This window comes from Tachysurus fulvidraco, chromosome 17 (genome assembly GCF_022655615.1).
Source record: "Tachysurus fulvidraco isolate hzauxx_2018 chromosome 17, HZAU_PFXX_2.0, whole genome shotgun sequence".
Lineage (NCBI taxonomy): Eukaryota > Metazoa > Chordata > Actinopteri > Siluriformes > Bagridae > Tachysurus > Tachysurus fulvidraco.
Window position 1 is genome coordinate 4,909,982 of NC_062534.1, and position 19,127 is coordinate 4,929,108.

Below are 19,127 nucleotides of genomic sequence, written 5' to 3' on the forward strand. Positions count from 1 at the left end.
CTGTGTTTGTAAAAAGTGGTTGAGCTACCAAAGCCTTCGTATCAGTTCTCACCAGTCTATTTCTCATCAACAATACACTTCCATTTGTTTTATTTTAAGTCTATACACCAAGGTCAAAGAGACTGAGGTGACCCCCCCCCCCACCATTATATTCTTAGCTCCCACTCTTTACAACCATGGTGAGCAGAATGGCATTTCAGATACAGCAACACATCAAACCTGAGTGTCACTACTTTCAGAACAGGAATCGGAGATTAAATAAGAACATGTCCGAAGAGTGGGAAAAATATCAGCTTTTTTCTGTCCATAACCTGTATGTATATGATTGTATGCACTTTTGTTGCTGCCACGTGATTGCCTGACTGAACATTTGCATGAAAAAGCAGATATACAGCCAGTTGTTCCTAATAAAGTGGACGGTGAGTATTAAAGGCTGTCATGTCACTCCTCCAACGATAGATGGCGCATCTCAGTGATTTTCCGGTAAAGTCTGAACTTCTCTCTGTTTTGCACGAGAATGGCGACACGTGCTAAAGCAGGTACAATAAACGCTTGAATATTATCTTGGTTGAAGTTGTAGGTAAAGACTTGCATTATCAGCAATGTGGTAGTTTAACTTAGAAGAGCTAGAAAAGCCAAGATTATTGACAGTTTTAGAAATTGTATGGGATGCAAAATCATTTATCCATTAAATTAAAAGAAGCACAAAATGAGACCCTGTTTGCAGTATTTTATATTGTATTATTTTATATATAAACTTATTGGGCTCGTATTTGTTTGCATCATTGAATTATGCAACCTGCATTAGCATTTGTGGAATATGTTGATTGGTCAGGTAAATACTTCATAATTAATGTTATTAATATATAAAATATTCTATTGATTAGCATCTCTGGAAAATTGTCCGTAGTGTGTGAGTGAATGAGAGTGTGTGTGTGCCCTGTGATGGGTTGGCACTCCGTCCAGGGTTTATCCTGCCTTGATGCCCAATGACGCCTGAGATAGGCACAGGCTCCCCGTGACCCGAGAAGTTCGGATAAGCGGTAGAAAATGAATGAATGATATTCTACCCAATCTTGTATTGTGCTACAGTTAAGTCAACATGAGAACGATATCATCCACTGATGCATGACATTTACGGCCCAGGCTGGCAGGATTTGTGTATTTATGTACAGTAGCAATGTTTATATGTGTTAATGTTCATACACAAGGAATAACAATCAGTTTCACTCTGATGGAAATAAAATGTGCAAGCTCGTATTAATGAGAAATTTGATGTAGCAGTGGTGGAGACGTTGGTGCAAAGTCCCAGAGTGCAATGCAATGCAAGCTATATGACAGTTATGTGAGCTACAAGATATCTGATGTGATGATGTTTACAGTGGTATAAGCATGAAAGGTGAAGCTTGGGAGGCTTCAGATGAGGACGTGAAAGCGCTGGCAGACTTAAGTATTCAACAATCTCCATGTACTTATATTACACATTGTGCAGGTCGTGTGGCAAAGCGTAAGGCGGATGCGCTTGCAGAAGCGGAGCCTGTGGCCAAACAGGATAAAGGGAACAAGGGTGAACAGGAGGATGATGAAGGACAGAGAGTCGTCATCGAACACTGGTCAGTATGCAACATGGAGGGAAATCTGTTTGTTTTGTTGGAAATTCATGGATGATAGATTTTTTAAACACATTTAAGGAACAGCTTAGAAATTATTGGTTTAATAAAATATGTCAAACTGAATAATGTGTATTAGCTCACACAACTTTTGAATATTACGGTTGTTGTTTTTTTTTCTTCAAGTGATTACTGTAGATGAAATTATTCTTGTGATGCTCACATCGATGTGTACGATGTTCTGTGATAATCTCTCTCTGTCTCTCAGTAAAAGCTGACGTGTGTACGGGCGGAATGCCGATGCACTGCGTGAGGCTCTCTTCTCTGCACATCCTCAGCTGCGTGTCCTGCTCAACCCCGAGAAGCCTCGACGCAACAGCTTTGAGGTTACTCTGATTGATGGGAGCAAAGGTAGTTTTACAGCTGACCAGAGAAAACTACTATGTCCAAAAAAATTACACAATTTACCTAAAACCACTACATTAGGATTTCTCAGAAAAAACTTCTATAGTCTAATGCACATTTGGTCAGAGTCTACCTTTAGAGTACCTTCACTAAGCTCAGTCTCTGCACCATAAAACTGACTAATTCCATCAATATTTTATGACTTTTAAGACCTAGAGGTATTTCGAATCCTGCTTAAACAGGTCATACTTTATACACTTAAGTGTGTTCATTTTAACAGCATAATTTCAGGTAAATTTAGATGTCTTTGCACACATGGCCCATGCAGCATATATTAGCTTTATTTTGAGGATCCATTTGTAAAACATTTCTCCCTGTATCTTGTCTCAGAGGTGATATTGTGGACGGGTATCAAGAAGGGTCCTCCCCGTAAACTGAAGTTTCCAGAGCCTGCTGAGGTTGTAACTGCTCTGGACAATGCCCTGAAGAGCAAGTAGAAATTGTGAGGAAAGGTTCGTGAGTTAGGAATTTTCATGTATTTCACCATTGAGCTAATAAATACTTGACACTTAAAGAATTTGTCATGGAATATGAATCTGAATTTAAGTCATGGAAATGTCATCATAATTAAATGTCTCTATCTCAATTTTTAGTTACTAATCTTGGGTTTCTTGGATGCATAATGATGAGAATGGACCAAACAGTTGACTCAGTCTGTTCTCTGATGACTCGGCATCCTGACCTGAATCGTTGATTCCTCCTTTTTGTGTGATCTTCTGCTTTACATCTTTTACAAACTGAGATGTGTTCTGTCTTTAACTGTAGTTATGTTAGTACACAAATTTGTCTAGACATTTGCTCCATTATGTCTTGGGAAATGTTTTGTACACTATATAGGCAAAAGTATGTGGACACCAGACCAATACATTTATGGCACTTTTACAATTATGCCCTCATCCAGAAAGACTTCTAATTTAGACAACTTAGCAGCTGTAGATAAAGGGCCTTCCTCAAGGGCCCACCATTGACAGTTTGGTAACCATCATACCTCAGTGTTTGTTGAACATACTTTTTCAGATTTGGTTCCTTTTGCTGTTCTAATCTTTTTTTAATCTACCATGAGGATTCGGACATGTGCCAACTGGCTACAAGCATCAGGCTTATGGTGCAGTTGGCATTTTAGCTGATTAAAAGAGTTCAGTGGGGTTGCTGTCAGGACACACAAAATCTTATACTTTATCCTTTAGAAAACTGTGTCAATTATAATTTGACATCATACAGAACATCACATGGGTGTAATTGTAGGGTATGCACATAAATGTGTCCATATAGTGTACGTTTGTTATTGAAATGTATGTACTTGGTTTTTAATTCGTAAACTACTTGTGTATAAAAGAATAAAGTGTATGTCGATTCTATTTTCCGTAATTATTTTGTCTCACTACATCTCTACATACATGCCTACATTTACATAATACATACATACTGACGGGCAGGAAACAACAACAGGTGAGACTGGGAGGTGTTACCTCCAGTATTCGGACAATCACCACTGGTGCTCCTCAGGGATGTGTCCTCTCCCAACTGCTATTCTCCCTCTATACTAATGACTGCACGTCAAGTGACCAAACTGTTAAACTCCTGAAATATAGTGTTATTTATGTCTGTACTTTTGAGAGTCACAAACAGCCGAAATCAAATTTCTTGTGTGTGTCAACATCAACACACTCGGCGTATAAAACTAGCTCTAATTCTGATCTCAAAGCCTGTGTTTGAGGGTTTCTCGCGTGACGTCATCAACATGCGCCCGAGTTACCCTAACGCAGGTGGAGGATTTAAAAACACGGGGGACACATTGGGAGTTTCCTTCTTTTTAAAAGTAAGCAAGTTTACTTGTATAAAAACCACACATATGCTTTATAGCACATTTAGAGGTCGAACGGACTAGTTAAATCAGAGAACGGAAATAGAGAATCCAACAAACCTGTAACTCCTAGCTTAGCTTATGGCTAACTGCTAACTCATGCGACGTAGCGTTTCTGTTATCTTAATAAATAACAGTGCTACTCACGTATGAGTAAAGTTAATAAAGTTAATCTGCTTTAATTGTAAATATGTTTGGTAAGTAGTTCTAGCATGACTAATAATGTAAAACGTGTTAAAGCTGGTATAAAGCTTATTTTTGTCTTGTGTGTCAGGTATGAGCACTGAGGCGCCTGAGAAAGCTGCTGATGAAGGCCAGAGCTCTGGGGGAGCCGCCGGAGCGCGGTTTGACTTGGAGAAGGAGACTGAGCTCAGGTTTGAGGTCGAGGCAGGAGAGCGAGTGCAGCTCGAACTGCTGTCCGGTCTGGCCGAGGTGTTCGGATCAGAACTGAACCGGAACAAGAAGTACACATTCGGACCTGGCTCGAAAATCGCAGTGTTTACGTGGCAGGGATGCAGTCTGTCTCTAAGCGGCAAGACCGAGGTGACTGATGGTCACGTGTACAGGAGGACAGCTAATGACGACATGTATCAATTAGCACATTCGTTTACCCGTGGTGTTAATTTGCATATAGCGTAAAAGCCTTTATTTTGTCACATGTACATTACAGCACAGTGAAATTCTTTCTTCACATATCAGACATGATACAGTGCCCCTGGAGCAGAGACAGGGTTAAGGGCCTTGCTCAAGGGCCTAACAGTGACAGCTTGGCAGTACTGGGGCTTGAACCCCAGTCCTCTAATCAACAACACTGAGCCTTAACTACCTATGGCTGACCTATCATAACTTAATAAAGAACATTTCTGAATTTTATTAGAATAGAAAATACCCTTACCATAAAGTGAACAGTTTTCATATAAATGCACAGTGTCATGTTTTACTCCAACACTAATTGTGTATAAATTATGAACGGCCTGTCGCACGTCGCAAACTGTTCTTACTTTCACTATCGCTTTTACAAAGCCCTGATACCTGAGAACCTGTTTGGAAGTGTGCATTAAATGTCTTCTAATAATGCCCACATGTATTTCTTTTAATCTCTTTATGTCTATGTTTCATTGTATATAGGTGGCTTATGTCTCTAAAGACACCCCTATGCTGTTGTATCTTAACACACATGCTGCGTTGGAGCAAATGAGACGGCAGGCTGAGAGAGACAACGAGAGAGGCCCAAGGGTATGTTGCTAATCCCACCTCATTTATCTGCATTTTATTTAGAGACATATACTGATGGCAGAAATTTTAATAGGCTCTCTATTCTTTTGTGCAGGTCATGTTGGTGGGGCCGACGGATGTGGGAAAGTCCACAGTGTGCCGTCTACTACTGAACTATGCAGTGAGGCTGGGCAGGAGGCCCACGTTAGTGGAGCTGGATGTCGGCCAAAGCAGTGTAAGAGAATATGAGCTAGAACGTTTATCGTCTGTTATTGGAGTTTAATGAGACAGCTGCTCAATGGAGTGTCTGCAGCCGTTTTCTACTAAGGAAAAATGTCTTATGCTGTTTGATATTTTCAGGTGTCTGTTCCAGGGACAATGTCAGCACTGTACATTGAGCGTCCAGCAGATGTCGAGGAAGGCTTCTCTGTCCAGGCTCCTCTAGTCTTCCACTTCGGTTCCACAACACCAGGGACCAATATCAAACTCTATAACAAGGTGAAGACAACAAAAAAAATGCAACACTCAGATCATTATGACAGTAATATTTGCCATTGTTGGCAATTTACAGCCAGGTGCTCATAGTATGCAATATATTCAGCTTTCATTGTACAATATATTGTTCTTGTGAACACTTGAACACAAAACGTTCAGCTTTCATCAGGAGGAGGCTGTTTAGGCAGACAAACATTTTCCTAATCGTATTTGTGCTCCTGCAAAAAAAAAAGGTTATAACGCTTATATAGCAAATAATAAATGTGTAAATGTATGCAAAAGACTATGACTAGATTCTGAACAACTTCAGATTGTTTGCATGAATTATTGTAATTTATCTACACATATCTGGAATATACTGTTTCATTTAAATTGCTTATTTCTATTAATTTACAGCATTTGCTGATACCTTTATTCAGAGTGATTTTTCAAAAGAAAGTGAGCCAATACAAAGCCATACATTAGGACAAATAAAACTGAACATTCGTTTACAGCAAAAGAAATTTATAAACGGAGGACAGGCTAGTTTGTCTGCTCAGAGCTGTAAGCCACAAGCAAATGCCTCAATTTAGCGTTCACTTATTACTGTTCATATATTATATGTTTATATATTTAAAATGTTTATTGTGCTAGAAGTGGGTCAAAATAAATTCCATTTCTTCCTTTCAGCCTTTACCCTAATTGTTCATTGCCTGCTCCTGGCTGTCTGTCCGCTTGAGATTTTATGGAGTTTGGAGGACATTACTAATACATACATTATATTAAATATATTATTAGGATCAGCATACACACTTGAGTACATGAAAGCATTTCCAAAACTTTTGTAAATCTGGCTATAGGTTGGCTTGTGCAAATGTTTACTAAAAGATTGCTAAAATGATGCCCAGTGACTGCCTTCTATAAGTCTGCCTGTTGGTAGCACAATTAAATGAAGTTCGAAAACCTAAAATGTTGTGATGCTGTTATCCCACTAAGTACCGTACTTCCTGTGTGTGTGTGTGTAGCTGACATCGTGTCTGGCAGAGGTGTTCTCACAGCGCTGTGAGGTGAACCGGAAGGCCAGTGTTGGAGGCTGCATCATCAACACGTGCGGCTGGGTGAAAGGGTCAGGATACCAGGCGCTGGTCCACTGCGCTTCAGCATTCCAGGTGGATGTGGTGCTAGTTCTTGATCAGGAACGCCTTTACAATGAGCTTAAAAGGGATCTGCCACATTTTGTCCGTGTCGTACTGCTACCCAAGTCCGGCGGTGTCGTAGAACGCTCTAAAGACTGCAGACGGGAGACCCGGGACGACAAAATCCGTGAGTATTTCTACGGCTTCCGTGGAGCCTCGTTCTACCCACATGCTTTTGATGTGCGCTTCTCGGATGTGCGCATCTACAAAATTGGTGCACCTTCCATTCCGGACTCGTGTTTGCCACTGGGCATGTCACAGGACGACACACAGCTGAAGCTGGTTCCTGTGAGCCCGGGGCGTGACCTGACGCATCACGTGCTGAGTGTTAGTTGCGTGGATGATGAAACAGAGGGAGGAGAGAGCCGGAGCAGGGGGATTTTAGAAAGTCCGGTTTGTGGGTTCATTGTGGTTACAGCTGTGGACACTCAGGCTCAGGTGATGACCGTACTTGCTCCAGCACCCCGACCTCTGCCTCGCCACACACTCCTCATCATGGACATTCGCTTCATAGACCTGAAGTAAGGGTGGGGACTAGTAAGAGGGCTGATGTGCTGGGGAAAAACAGGAATGTGGAAATGGAGCGAGATTACATCTGTATACGAACTGAAGTGGGATTAGCAGATCATAATGTCACTGTGCTCTAATTTTACCTCGATTATAAACACACTGCTTTTTCTTTCGTGTTTTTATTCCTCCATTTTATTGGTCTCTGTCTTTCTTCTGTCTAACCTCATCCACTTTTTCTGTTTTTGCTTTTGACACCTTCTCTCAAGCTTTGATTTCTGTTTATCTGTTTTCTGATTTCACTTGTTCACACTTGTTTTTTTTCCTCAGAATTTTTTTTTCTAAATTTCTTTCTTTCTCTCAGGGTCCTCTATCAATTTTTCTTCCACTTTCAGTTCCTTGCAAGAAACAGATATTTTATGTGTTGAATGTTTTGTAATAAACGTGTTGAAGTGAATTGTGGAGTTTCTTATGAAAAAAAAAAGAAATGAAAGAAAGAATAAAAAAAGAAAAGAAAAACAATAAATAAACGCCCGGTGTTTAGATGTAAAGATTTATTGTTTTTATTCGCTATTTGTGTGTATGAGTGAGTGTGTGTATGAGTGAGTGTGTGTGTGTGATGTGAGTTATTTTACTCCTGACCCGATGGGAAGTTGAGGCGGTGAGGAGTTGTCACAGGAGGGAATCTACACACACATACACACACGAGTTTTCACCCCATTCCATCTCACACGACATCCAGGTATGTTAATAAACACCTTTATATTGCTTAATGAATGTATAGGTCTTCTCAGGGAATCTCCCCCCTGCTGGAGTGACATTACAGTCGTAATCTCGTACTGCAGATAGAGCGTTAGCTAACTGGCTAATTCTCTAACCTGACATTTTCAGAGTTTTTTTTTTTTTAACATGAGCGATGACGTGTAGAAAACACGTCGAAGACCTGCTCAGAGCTAAGCTACTTTATTAGAAGGATGAAAACAACAAGAGGATTTAAACGTCCATCTGTCAGCCGCTGAACTAGCTGCTTTAAAACTAGCTAGCTGAGACTCATAAATATCGGCCTAGCATGAAGGACCTTAGGAGCTAATTTAGCTAAGAACAAAGACCTGCTGGAGATATACTAAAACAGTAAGATTCATTTCTCTATATATATTTTTTTCGTTTTTTAATCTAAACAATTAATTTTTTTCATGGGCACTTGATAGTTTCTGAAACGTCCTAGCTAGCTAGTTAGCTTGTTGGGACCACAGGCCGTTTCTTTCCGCTGTGATCCGACAAACTTTTTGCCATCTCTTACTCCTTTTTTGTTTACTTTTTTCTTGTAACAACCATTTCAGCGGTATCTTATTGTTCTGTGCAGGGTTGCACTTTGAAAGAAACTCCGTCTGATATGTCAAAGGCTTTGTTTTCGAGATTGGGGATTTGTTTTTATAAGATTTAGTCAGACGCATCTTCATTTCAGATCCCATTCGGTCCAGCCTTAAACGCAGGTCCATAAAATTATTATAAACATATATATATATATATATATATATATATATATATATATATATATATATATATATATATATATATATAACATTATTATGACTTAATTCTGGCTATTTGGATTTCAGTTTAATCCTATATAAATGTAATACCTTTTTTTACACCGTGTTTTAATGTACACTTGTCTTCACACAACACCAGTTAAAATCTAAATGCCACATTACCTCATTCAACGTTTCACTTTCATTGTCTTTGTGGAAAGAAGTGTAACACACTGTAATCATTAGTTATCCTGTAAATCTACTCTATAGGTCATTCTGTATGTGTCTAATGACAGAATATATTGATTTGTATTGCCTATAATATGCTGACACTTGTGTATAAGGTACAGCAGGTTTTTAGTCATGACTCTAAAGAGCATTGTGTCAGCCAGAAATATACCAAACAACTTAAAAATGCCTTCAACACTTTCAGTTATTTTGCAGTTGCAAGCAAAAATTGCACATTGCTAAAAAAAGAATTATGCTGATATGACTGTGTAATGCCAAAGTTACACAGAGAACAGCGGTCAAACTTGTTGGGAGACTTTGAGTCAGAAAAAAAGTAAAATTAGGAAGGATGTCATACACTTCTCATGTATGCGGAAGAAGGCAGATAACATTTTCTTCAGTGTGTGTAATGCTGCCCTGTGTATTCGCAGTTTAGGAAGATGTGGAAGGCTGCCTTTATGTGTCAGGAAGCATGTTACACTTCATCCTCCCTGCTTTTGGGTAGCTGTGAACTCATACGGAAGACTTAATCTTCGTTCAAACACTTACATTTTCTTGTAGGTGTTTCCGATACCGGTTGTCGTCGTAGTACCGTATATCGGTGGGTGATGAAAGTAGCATACCGCTGTTGACGACAACATACTTGCCGTTTATATCGAAAATTCAACAGTGTATATATACATCATGTCATACGAGATAAAGTCATCAAGTCGCTCCGTATTCTCACACCATCGCTGTGGCTGGACATGCCCACATGAATGGCCTCTGGCTGCTGTGTTCCGGCGAGTCACTGTAATTTGTATGCCTTTTTTGTCAGAGACTGGAATCTTTCAATCAGACTGCACAGTGTTAAAAATCCGACATAGTGTCAGTGTGCTTGATTCACATACTAGAGTCAATAGAGAGTGTAGCTGTTAAGGCAGTTTTCTTCAAATAGCCAACCTGAAGGTGTAGAGAAGGGAAAATGTACCTATAGTACCAGATGAGTTAGTTAACAACTGTTCAGATGAGTATGGTATGTTTTCCTGGAGCAGGGGTATGATATGTTTTTTTTGTTTGTTTGTTTGTTTGTTTGTTTGTTTTTTAACAGTGTGAAACAGCTTCTAGTGACAGCTCTATATAAGCTATGATGGATTAGTTAGCGATATAGGAATCCTCAACTGCATCAAGATGAATGAAACTAAAATAGATATTACCATGTGTTCACACCCTTTTTCTGGTGAGTCAGACATGATAGAAGGAAGAAGGCAAATGATCAGGTTTTGACCTGTTGTGTACACATACGGATGTCAGGGCTGTGCCTTTTTCACTTTCATTGCGAAATGCTTGTGACTATTGTTAAACAGACAGTTATGTTGAATTAATAAGGTGTTGATTAAAATGATCTATAAAAGCTGCATTGACAGTAGTGTTGTCTACAAGTCATGTAATAAGTTTATATACGGAATTTATACTTTCAGTTTGTTGTTGAGGTTTTTGAAGTTTTTTGTTTGGAGATGTTTGTTTTATTTTCATGTCAGGGCTTCAACAGTTAAGTCACTTTTCCACTACAGAAGAGAATTTTGGTTTGCCAGTAACATGACAAGCTGGTTTTGTCATGAAAGAGTGAGTAATTACTGGCTAATTTCTGAACTTCAGAACATATTGTAAAAGGAAAAGCATAAACCTCCAGGTGTTAACAGTTTTGATGCAAAAAGCATTTTTAAAAAAAAATCGCAACAGCCTATGTGTATGTTAATGTGTAATTGTATTTCCTTCTCACAGGTTGTATCTGTGGCCTGCTTGTACTACAAGAAGGGGAAAAAACGAAGCCATTTCGGAAATGCTCTTAAACTCCATTCATTTTTGTTTCCGGTAAAACAAAGAGGGGCCCGATGGGTTGCAAAACAGAGCTAAAATGCAATTGGACTCACGTGGGTGCCGTGACTTACACACTCGCCCTAGTGGAAACAGGCGAGGGAGTTGTGTGTGTACATACAACCCTCTGAAGGGCTCCGGACATTGCCGTCTTCATATGGATACTGAAATACTCAAGCGTTCACAATATTTCTACAGAAGAGACAAGTTTTTTTTCCCCTGGCACGAGTTAAGTTCAGAAGTATGAGCTGTCATTTAGGCCAGAAGACCACAAGAGCTCAGTTTTTGTTCTCCATCTTCATAATTACGGTCTTTTATTAGACGGACCCTCCCAGCGGGCACCGGGCTCCTGCAGAGACTGTGGTGGATTTTTAATTTTTTTTTTTTATTCATTGTTTCCTTTTTCTGTTTGACTCGATATTTCCACATACCCTCCATTGTTTTTTTATTTTTTTATTTTTTTAATTTTTTTGAGGGGGTTTCATTTGGTCTGTCTCATGTTTGACTCATGCGTTCACATTCTCTAGTGCACTCTGAAACGTACACCTTGTTCTTGAGAGAGAGAGAGAGAGAGAGAGAGAGAGTACTGTTTAACTGGGCTTCCTGTATTACTGACTGCTTTGTTTGCTGCTGTTTCTATTCAGCCTCTCTGATCGCTGAAACACAGGGCTTAGAATCGATTTGCACTAAACTAGCTTTCACTTGATTCTTCTCTTTCTGCCAAATTGTGTCACATTCAAGCCATATAAATTTCTATTTTTTGATGAAACTATAAATCTATTTTATCACAGTTAATTTAGGTCATAAATTGTATATGTATTTTTACGTATAGGCGCACATAAACACCTGCACTGTGCGCATCAGATGAAGTTGTTTTGAATTTGTGCACCTTTTTTTTTTTTGAGGCTATTTTTACATTTCAAAACATAATTTATAAAGCATGTAAATTATATATTATTATTGTTATATTTACCTGAAGTTACTATGAAAGGTAGACCGTATGACAGTTCTTTCTTTCTGTAGCTTAGCAAGCGTACATCAAGCGCTCATTTTCTGACCCCTAAAATCCGCTTTTAGCTCCGTGTTTTCTCCCCAATGCCTGCGGGTCTCAGTGTGGGTGGGGCTCTCGGAGACCCCTCCCCTTCCCGCCGCTTTCGTCCCAGTCGCTATGTGCCTGTATCTGCAGCGACAATCTTCCTCGTTGGGGCTACGACACTTTTCCTGTGCTTCACGTAAGTCACTCACTTTCCCGGTCATCTGTCTCTCCATGACTTAAGTCTGGGTGAAAAGATTGATTATGTCTCTTCTGCTCTCTTTCTCTGATTTCAGTTGTCCTTGGCTGGCAGAGCGTTTCTCTTCTTCCATTCCTGTCTATAACGTCATGGTCTTCCTCTTCACCCTGGCCAACTTTTGCATGGCTACATTTATGGACCCAGGCATCTTTCCCAGAGGTACAAACTCGTCCTTACCAGATAAACTGTAAGATACATAGAGCAGGATGAATTAAAATCCTGGCGCCACCTTGAGTTTGCCGTTGCCTCCCAGACGTTTTTATTTCTTTTTGACAACAAACATTTTGCCAATAATTACAACTGTTCATTAATTAAAGAGCAACATGCCATAGAAGAAGAAACATTTCCCCACCAGACTCCAGCCTGTAGAGTTTCCAATGTCAGAAAATGTTAAAACTGTCTGACACAAATCGTTGAAACTGGAGACTCCTTCCATCAATGCTAAATAAATGTTTCCTTATACAAGCATGTTAATAAAAACTCTTCCGTCAGAGTAGATTGCTCTCATCATGATAGAAATGTTTCATCAAATGTTTCTCCTACAAGGTGATACAAACCATTTTTTCTTGAATTCGTCTATTTTAGTAACTAGTTGCTGGTTATTTGCGTTTGTTGCCTCTGTATTATGCAGCGGAGGAAGATGAAGATAAGGAAGATGATTTCCGGGCTCCTCTCTATAAGACGGTGGAGGTGAGGAACATTCAGGTGCGCATGAAATGGTGTTCCACATGCCGCTTCTACAGACCTCCCCGATGCTCTCATTGCTCCGTGTGCGACAACTGTGTCGAGGTACACGCTCTTTTACTACATTTGGCTGTTCACATCATCATCATCATGTTGAATCCATGTACATCTGATTGATATCACTGTCTCTTGGATTTTAGGAGTTTGACCATCACTGTCCTTGGGTCAATAACTGCATCGGGAGGCGGAACTACCGTTATTTCTTCCTGTTCCTTTTATCTCTCACTATACACATAATGGGAGTGTTTGGATGCAGCCTGCTGTACATCCTCTATCACACTGAACAACTGGATGAAGTGCACTCTGGAGTTACGTATCTTTTTCCCTCGAGGCATCAGCAAGTCTTATTCAGCAAGTCTTATCGCCTGTTACCACAAGATAAAACTAGCCTTTGTTCCTCCAGAGGAAAGGTTCAAAGAAGGTGGTTTTGTAGAAGCAGCCTGCCAATTAGTACAAATTTTAAGATCTCACTCACTGTAATCTGGGTACTACATGTAACATAAAAACCCTTAAAAAGTATACTCTTTATACACTCTTCTGTGTGACTTGCAATAACTACATGATGTAAACTTTGAAGCAAATTCATTCCAATCCATCTGATTATAGATTATCCTTTCAATGCAGATTTTCAGATTTTCGTGTTGAGCACTTCATACATGCCCACAATCTCTAACACGCATGTACAATATAAAGTTAACAAGAAGTTCCACACATGTACACAGTATGTGCTTCCTGTACCGTTAAAACCTCGTCTGGGAAATAGTTGTCTATTTGAACGAAATATAGTGATTTAAGAAATAATTATTATAAGTCTTTAACACGGCACTCCAGTATGGCAGTGATGTGTATCGCAGGCCTATTTTTCGTCCCAGTAGCAGGACTCACCGGTTTCCATATTGTGCTGGTAGCCAGAGGAAGAACGACAAACGAACAGGTGTGTGCCTGTGTGTGTGTGTGTGTGTGTGGCGTGCGTGTGTGGGTGGGGCTGTATGAGTATTATTCATATTTTTGTGGTAGAAAACAAATGATCTCTTTCCCTCTTTTCAGGTCACAGGGAAGTTTAGAGGGGGCGTCAACCCATTCACACATGGATGTTGTAAAAACGTGTCTCATGTACTATGTAGCTCTCAGGCTCCAAGGTTTTAACACTTATAAAATAAATAAATTTGTGTGAATGTATTTTATCTTCTGGCACAGATCTAATGTTGGGTGTGTGCGTGCAGGTACATAGGGAGGTTGAAGCAGACCCAGTCCCTTCAGGTTCAGCCTCCGTTTCTGCGGCCTCAACTCTCTGAAGCACAGCTTGCGGCAAAAGCCCTGGACAATGGGATCCAGCAGGTACATGTTTACACACACATGCGCACACACACACACACGTGCATGTGAAGACAAATGAACGCCAGTGTTGTTTATGCACTTGTATGCTAATGCTGTCTTTTAATTATTAACAAATGGCAAATTGTACTTTTGATCTGTTAAATAGTTACAGTTTCCCTTTTATAATTGAAACTAGTTCTTGGGTGGGAAGTAGAACCCAATAGGATCTTCTGCTGGTGTAGCACATCCATCTCAAGCGTCGATGTGTTATGCTTGCAGAGATGCTTTTGTGTTCAGCATGGTTGGAGATTATGCTTATTTTAAGTTACTATTGCTGTGTAGTCTGGCTGTTACCTCTCTTATGAGGAAGGAGCTTTTTTCATTGTAAATTTTAGATACTCATACTGTGCACAAGTTTGTGGTTGGTGACTGTATATTTATCGAGTTTATAACCTTTTAAATATTACCACAGTGTATCGCAGTTCATCTTGGACTAATGGTTGATGTTAGTTTATTTAGCATTTTATTTGATACATGAATAAAGATGTTGTGTTTGTGTGTGTTCTAGTCTAAGAGCAGTCTGGAGGCCATGGAAAGTCAGTCTACAGATATTGAGCCGCCCCCACCTCCTAAACCGGAGCACAGATACCATGGGCTGCCTCACACACACAATGAAGGTTTTTAATTTAACCGTACCCAAACAGTCTGAATGTTTATCAAATATGAAAATGAAATCGGTCACAGGTTTCACATAGTTTTATTTGTTATTTCCTTCCTGATGGTTTTAATATCTTCCAATCAGAGAGCAGTCTCCTGAGTGAAGCACCACCCACACCTGCGTTATATAAATACCGGCCGTCCTACAGCAGTCCAGGAAAAAACCACACACATTCCACACACAAGGTAGGAAAGTCTGCAGATGTCCGTCCGTCCCCCCATTTTATCCTTGTTTCATCTCATAATGATTCTGTAGCAAAGTCACAGAGTAAGATGGGTGTGTGTGTATGTGTGTTTGTTTTGCTTTGTGGTTATATTTGCATTATGCTGGCCACTTCTTATGAACATGATTCTCTCTGCCTTTGGGTTTGTATTCTGCATTTCATCTGCCCCTTCGGTTAACTTGACGTGAAACAAAAACCAAAATAATCATTAGATGGCTAATAAACGATGGTTTAAATACTGATGTTTGAACACTGATGAGTCAAGTCAAAAATCTTTTATAGTCATTTCAGCCATATACAGCTAGTACAATACACAGTAAAATGAAATAGCATTACTTAACCATTGTGATATATATAACATAGAACAACAGGACACAACACAGAACTAAGTACACTACATAGACTTTTACAGTACTACATAAAGTCTATGTGTCCTGACAGTGCAATAAATGGACAGTGCAGTGCCGACCGGGACATGGTTTTGTAATGAATAAAGAGCAAGTATGTAATTCAGTATTATAAATCATTAATGTTGTATCCATCTCATTTATTGTAGTTTACCACTCGTTACTATTGTAAGTCCGTTACATTTGATAGACTCTTTGTTTTGTTTCTGTTTCACATCATTTTTAAACCTTCCCCATGTTACTGCTGCTGTTTGGAGCGTTTGGTACACTGTCTCCCTTTGTGTGTCTTTCTCTCAGATGAATCGGGGGGACAGTGTGACAGAGTCGCCCTCCGTCCCCCTGTCAACTGGGCATGCCAGCTATCGTTCAGAGCCTAGTCTTTCGGGCCGGGGAATTTCTGGGTGGCGACCAGGAGGGGGAGGGGAGGGAGGCAGAGCAGGCTCGGGGGGACTGGGTGGGCCGTCTGCTCTCGGAGGGCGGTCTTATCCTTCCTTCACTGACACGCTCCTACACTCAGCGGTGGCCTCGTGCTCCTCCAGTATCCGCTCTGCTCAGACAACCCACAATGCACTTGGGCCACTGCTGTCTGAGGGCACAACCTCTACTAGCTATAAAAGTTTGGCTAATCAGACTCGGAACGGCAGCCTGTCTTATGACAGTCTGCTGACGCCTTCGGAGAGCCCGGAGTTTGAATCAGCTGCTCCTGAGCTGTCCCCGCCCAGGCCGGCACCCCCACGCTCCCTCGGTTCTACTCCTGGGGCTCCACCCATCATGGGTTACACCTCACCGTTCTTGTCTGCTCAGCAGAGAGAGGGCTCTCTCCAGGCCTGCCCTGCCCCCCTAAGACCCTCCCCCAACAGACCTTTCCTGCGCCCCACAAGCCCACCCCCTTCCCGAGCTCCACCCCTGTCTCCTCGAGCTCGCTCTTTGGGTTCACCGCCTCCTGGCCCCACCACAGGAAGCATTCCTATGGGCAAATCGTTATCCTACGCAAGTGGAGCGGAGTTACGGCAATGCCCATATAACACAGGGGGTGGTACTTCCACGTCAAAGTGAGTAACGCCCACAGATAACGCGGTTCCGTTTTTCTGTCCCTCCTCTCACACGTCGCCTCTCCTTTAATGATGTTAAAAATTTGTGTCCATGCTATGGTTTGGTGCTCAGTGTTTTTGGGTTAATATCTCAATCACTTTGATAAGTAATGTGATATTTTTCTTTCTACATATTATTTCCACTCTTCTGCTGCCTCTTCTTCATTTGCCTGTGCGTCTGCCATGTTGTTGTCCCGCCATTCCCCTCTCCTCCTTTATTTTTGATCCCTTTTCCAATCTTCCTCTCCTGTGTCTTCCTCACTTCTCCTGCCTTGTGACCGTTAAGGATGACTCTTTCTCTGTGCAAAGGTTTGTCTCTTTTTGTTCATTCTGTTTGTGTGTGCTGTGTTCAGAGAGAGAGTGTGTGTGTGTGTGTGTGTGTGTGTGTCCATGCATGATTCAGTCTCACCCTGCATGTATCACACCCACTGTTGTAGAGGGGGTAAGGCAATACATTGGGAAACTGATTTTTAGTAGAAGAATTTATATTTTGTTTGAACTAATATACAGTATTGAAGTGATTTTTTTTCTCTGTTTTAAAATTCTTAATGACCATAAGTACAGTGTACAGCATAAGCCAAATTCTCCCTCCTTGAACTTCTTCACCCTTCAGTATTATGAACTAACCTTTAAAGAGATGTGCATAATTATTCAAGAACTTCTAATAGAATCTCATAAAGTTATGTAAACGATGTATCACCCAGCTCTGGCTCCTAGCTTACTCTGACACGGCAGCTTTTTTTTTTGTTTTGTTTTTTCAACTTATGCCCCTTTGTCTCTTCCTTTTGCTTTTCAATTCACCAGCTCTAGGCAGAGACTGACCAATCACAGCACCCATGCACACAAACCTGGCGGCGGTGTGAAGAAAGTGAGCGGTGTCGGAGGAACAACTTATGAGATTTCAGTATGATTTCTTTTTTTGAACGACGCAGAGGATTTACTCGTGTCTTCTGCCAACAGGATGACTAGAGAGCAGATCATCCATGTAAGCCAAACAAAAAACAATCAAAGTACAAAGACACAAAGCAAAAAGAAGGAAAGAAAACAATCTTGTCCTGGATCCAACTTTGGAGGAAGAACGCTAAAATGCGGATTAGTGAATAAAAAGCCTAATCTCCATATCATGGTTTATGAATCTCCATTATTATTATTATAATTATTTTTTACATATTTAAAGAATTGTTTAAGATCCACGAAGGCTGTTCCATCCAGACTGGAGCTGCCGAACTTGCTGTATGAACAATTGATTATAGACTCCAATGGAAATCTTTTTTTTGTTTGTTTGTTTTCTCTGCATACTCTGGGCTTTCATTTTACTTGTAATTTGTATGTTTCTTTTCTTATTATTATTTTATACCGGTACTGATACAGTATAGTGTAAGATTTATTGAATATGTTTGATAGGAATGTCAATAATAGTAGCACATAGGTTGTGCTTTTTTCTGTTTGTTTGTTTGTTTGAATTTTGCTGTTGAATATAGTAGACGGCTGCATCAGCCAGTCCGAACCCGAGCTGGAGTTCACAGCCAAAGAGACAAGTGTCGTCAGGGACCTGCTTTTGATAGACAGCACACTTGGCAAATAAGAATGTAACATTTGAATCATTACAGCACAAATGTTTTGTGATGGAAAAATCTGGGTACTGTACGTATTTTGTGCAAGTTAAGGGTTCCTTTGGGTTCTTTGTTATTTGTCTATTAATCTGGAAGGAGCCATTTCAAACGCTGGCCAGAGGAGTGTGCTCTGGTCTCGTGAAAGTAAATGCTGGATGTGCAGTATGCCACTGAGACAGGGGAACTGTACCATATCGGGGTTTTTTTTTTTAATTTTTATTTTTATAGGCAGTGGTTAAGGTTAAGAGCTGGATTATAAAATGTATTCTGACCATCGCTTTGAGGTGTGTGTGTGAGTGAGTGAGAAAATTGCAGAGAAACAATTATTGATGTCTCAATCTATTCTAGAGCACATTCCAGCGTTGAACCTCTTCAGACACTCTGCTAATTGTAGTGTGTGTGTGTTTGTGTGAGAGAGTAAGTAAGTGAAATGCAAAAAGAGAATATGTAAGCTTCACATTTAGCTTTGAATCAGAGGACCAGGTCAGTGTAACATTAAAGCGGTTATGCAGTGACACACAAACGTATTTTTACTGATAACCTTTTGTCATTTCCACCATGGCCTTATAAAGCCTTTTTTAACTGTAATTTACCTGCACGCATTAACAGGACAAAAGGATTAGGTTTAAAGGGTGGAGGTTTTTTCTACCTGTCTGTATTCTTTTAATTCGGGTGACACTGGGTCACATGAGCCAACACATTTCCAACAAAACAATAAATAAGATTGCAACACTGAAACAATGTTTTACTTGTTTTACAGAATGATTGAAAATA

The 19,127-nt window shown here is 40.3% G+C and overlaps 3 protein-coding genes across 6 annotated transcripts; all 3 read left to right on the forward strand.

Annotated features, from left to right (window-relative positions):
- The first annotated feature begins 389 nt into the window (after positions 1-389).
- On the forward strand, positions 390-3,433 carry selenoh (selenoprotein H). The gene is made up of 5 exons (XM_027154592.2): positions 390-539; positions 1,493-1,613; positions 1,879-2,021; positions 2,406-2,527; positions 2,669-3,433. The coding sequence occupies exons 1-4, from the start codon at positions 518-520 to the stop codon at positions 2,510-2,512; spliced, it is 393 nt and encodes a 130-aa protein (XP_027010393.1). The 5' UTR covers positions 390-517; the 3' UTR covers positions 2,513-2,527; positions 2,669-3,433.
- A 311-nt stretch (positions 3,434-3,744) lies between these two features.
- Positions 3,745-7,876, forward strand: clp1 (cleavage factor polyribonucleotide kinase subunit 1). 2 transcript variants are annotated; one of them, XM_027154589.2, is made up of 6 exons: positions 3,745-3,894; positions 4,214-4,482; positions 5,068-5,175; positions 5,270-5,389; positions 5,515-5,652; positions 6,654-7,876. In XM_027154589.2, exons 2-6 carry the CDS (start codon positions 4,216-4,218, stop codon positions 7,347-7,349), a joined length of 1,329 nt encoding a protein of 442 aa, XP_027010390.1. In that variant the 5' UTR covers positions 3,745-3,894; positions 4,214-4,215; the 3' UTR covers positions 7,350-7,876. The 2 variants fall into 2 exon arrangements, with proteins under 2 accessions (XP_027010390.1, XP_027010389.1); XM_027154588.2 differs by lacking the exon at positions 3,745-3,894 and adding an exon at positions 3,918-4,136.
- Positions 7,877-7,934: 58 nt separating this feature from the next.
- On the forward strand, positions 7,935-19,091 carry zdhhc5b (zinc finger DHHC-type palmitoyltransferase 5b). Of its 3 annotated transcripts, none has more exons than XM_047802684.1 (13): positions 7,935-8,073; positions 10,856-12,180; positions 12,278-12,399; positions 12,872-13,029; positions 13,125-13,297; positions 13,816-13,918; positions 14,032-14,123; positions 14,208-14,322; positions 14,870-14,978; positions 15,104-15,204; positions 15,947-16,701; positions 17,027-17,049; positions 17,545-19,091. In XM_047802684.1, exons 2-13 carry the CDS (start codon positions 12,044-12,046, stop codon positions 17,559-17,561), a joined length of 1,905 nt encoding a protein of 634 aa, XP_047658640.1. In that variant the 5' UTR covers positions 7,935-8,073; positions 10,856-12,043; the 3' UTR covers positions 17,562-19,091. The 3 variants fall into 3 exon arrangements, with proteins under 3 accessions (XP_047658640.1, XP_027010388.1, XP_027010387.1); XM_027154587.2 differs by lacking the exon at positions 17,027-17,049 and having other exon boundaries at positions 10,856-11,311; positions 12,026-12,180; XM_027154586.2 differs by lacking the exons at positions 7,935-8,073; positions 17,027-17,049 and adding an exon at positions 8,139-8,462.
- The last annotated feature ends 36 nt before the right edge of the window (positions 19,092-19,127 follow it).

Excerpts from the sequence above, each read along its gene's own strand:
- clp1 (XM_027154588.2), top strand. Across the intron at positions 4,483-5,067 it reads CTCTAAGCGGCAAGACCGAG|GTGGCTTATGTCTCTAAAGA; the intron begins GTGACTGATGGT and ends CATTGTATATAG. Across the intron at positions 5,653-6,653 it reads ATATCAAACTCTATAACAAG|CTGACATCGTGTCTGGCAGA; the intron begins GTGAAGACAACA and ends GTGTGTGTGTAG.
- zdhhc5b (XM_027154587.2), top strand. The coding sequence starts at position 12,044 with ATGCCTGCGGGTCTCAGTGTGGGTGGGGCTCTCGGAGACCCCTCCCCT. Across the intron at positions 13,298-13,815 it reads GAAGTGCACTCTGGAGTTAC|TATGGCAGTGATGTGTATCG; the intron begins GTATCTTTTTCC and ends ACGGCACTCCAG. Across the intron at positions 14,124-14,207 it reads TGTAGCTCTCAGGCTCCAAG|GTACATAGGGAGGTTGAAGC; the intron begins GTTTTAACACTT and ends GTGTGCGTGCAG.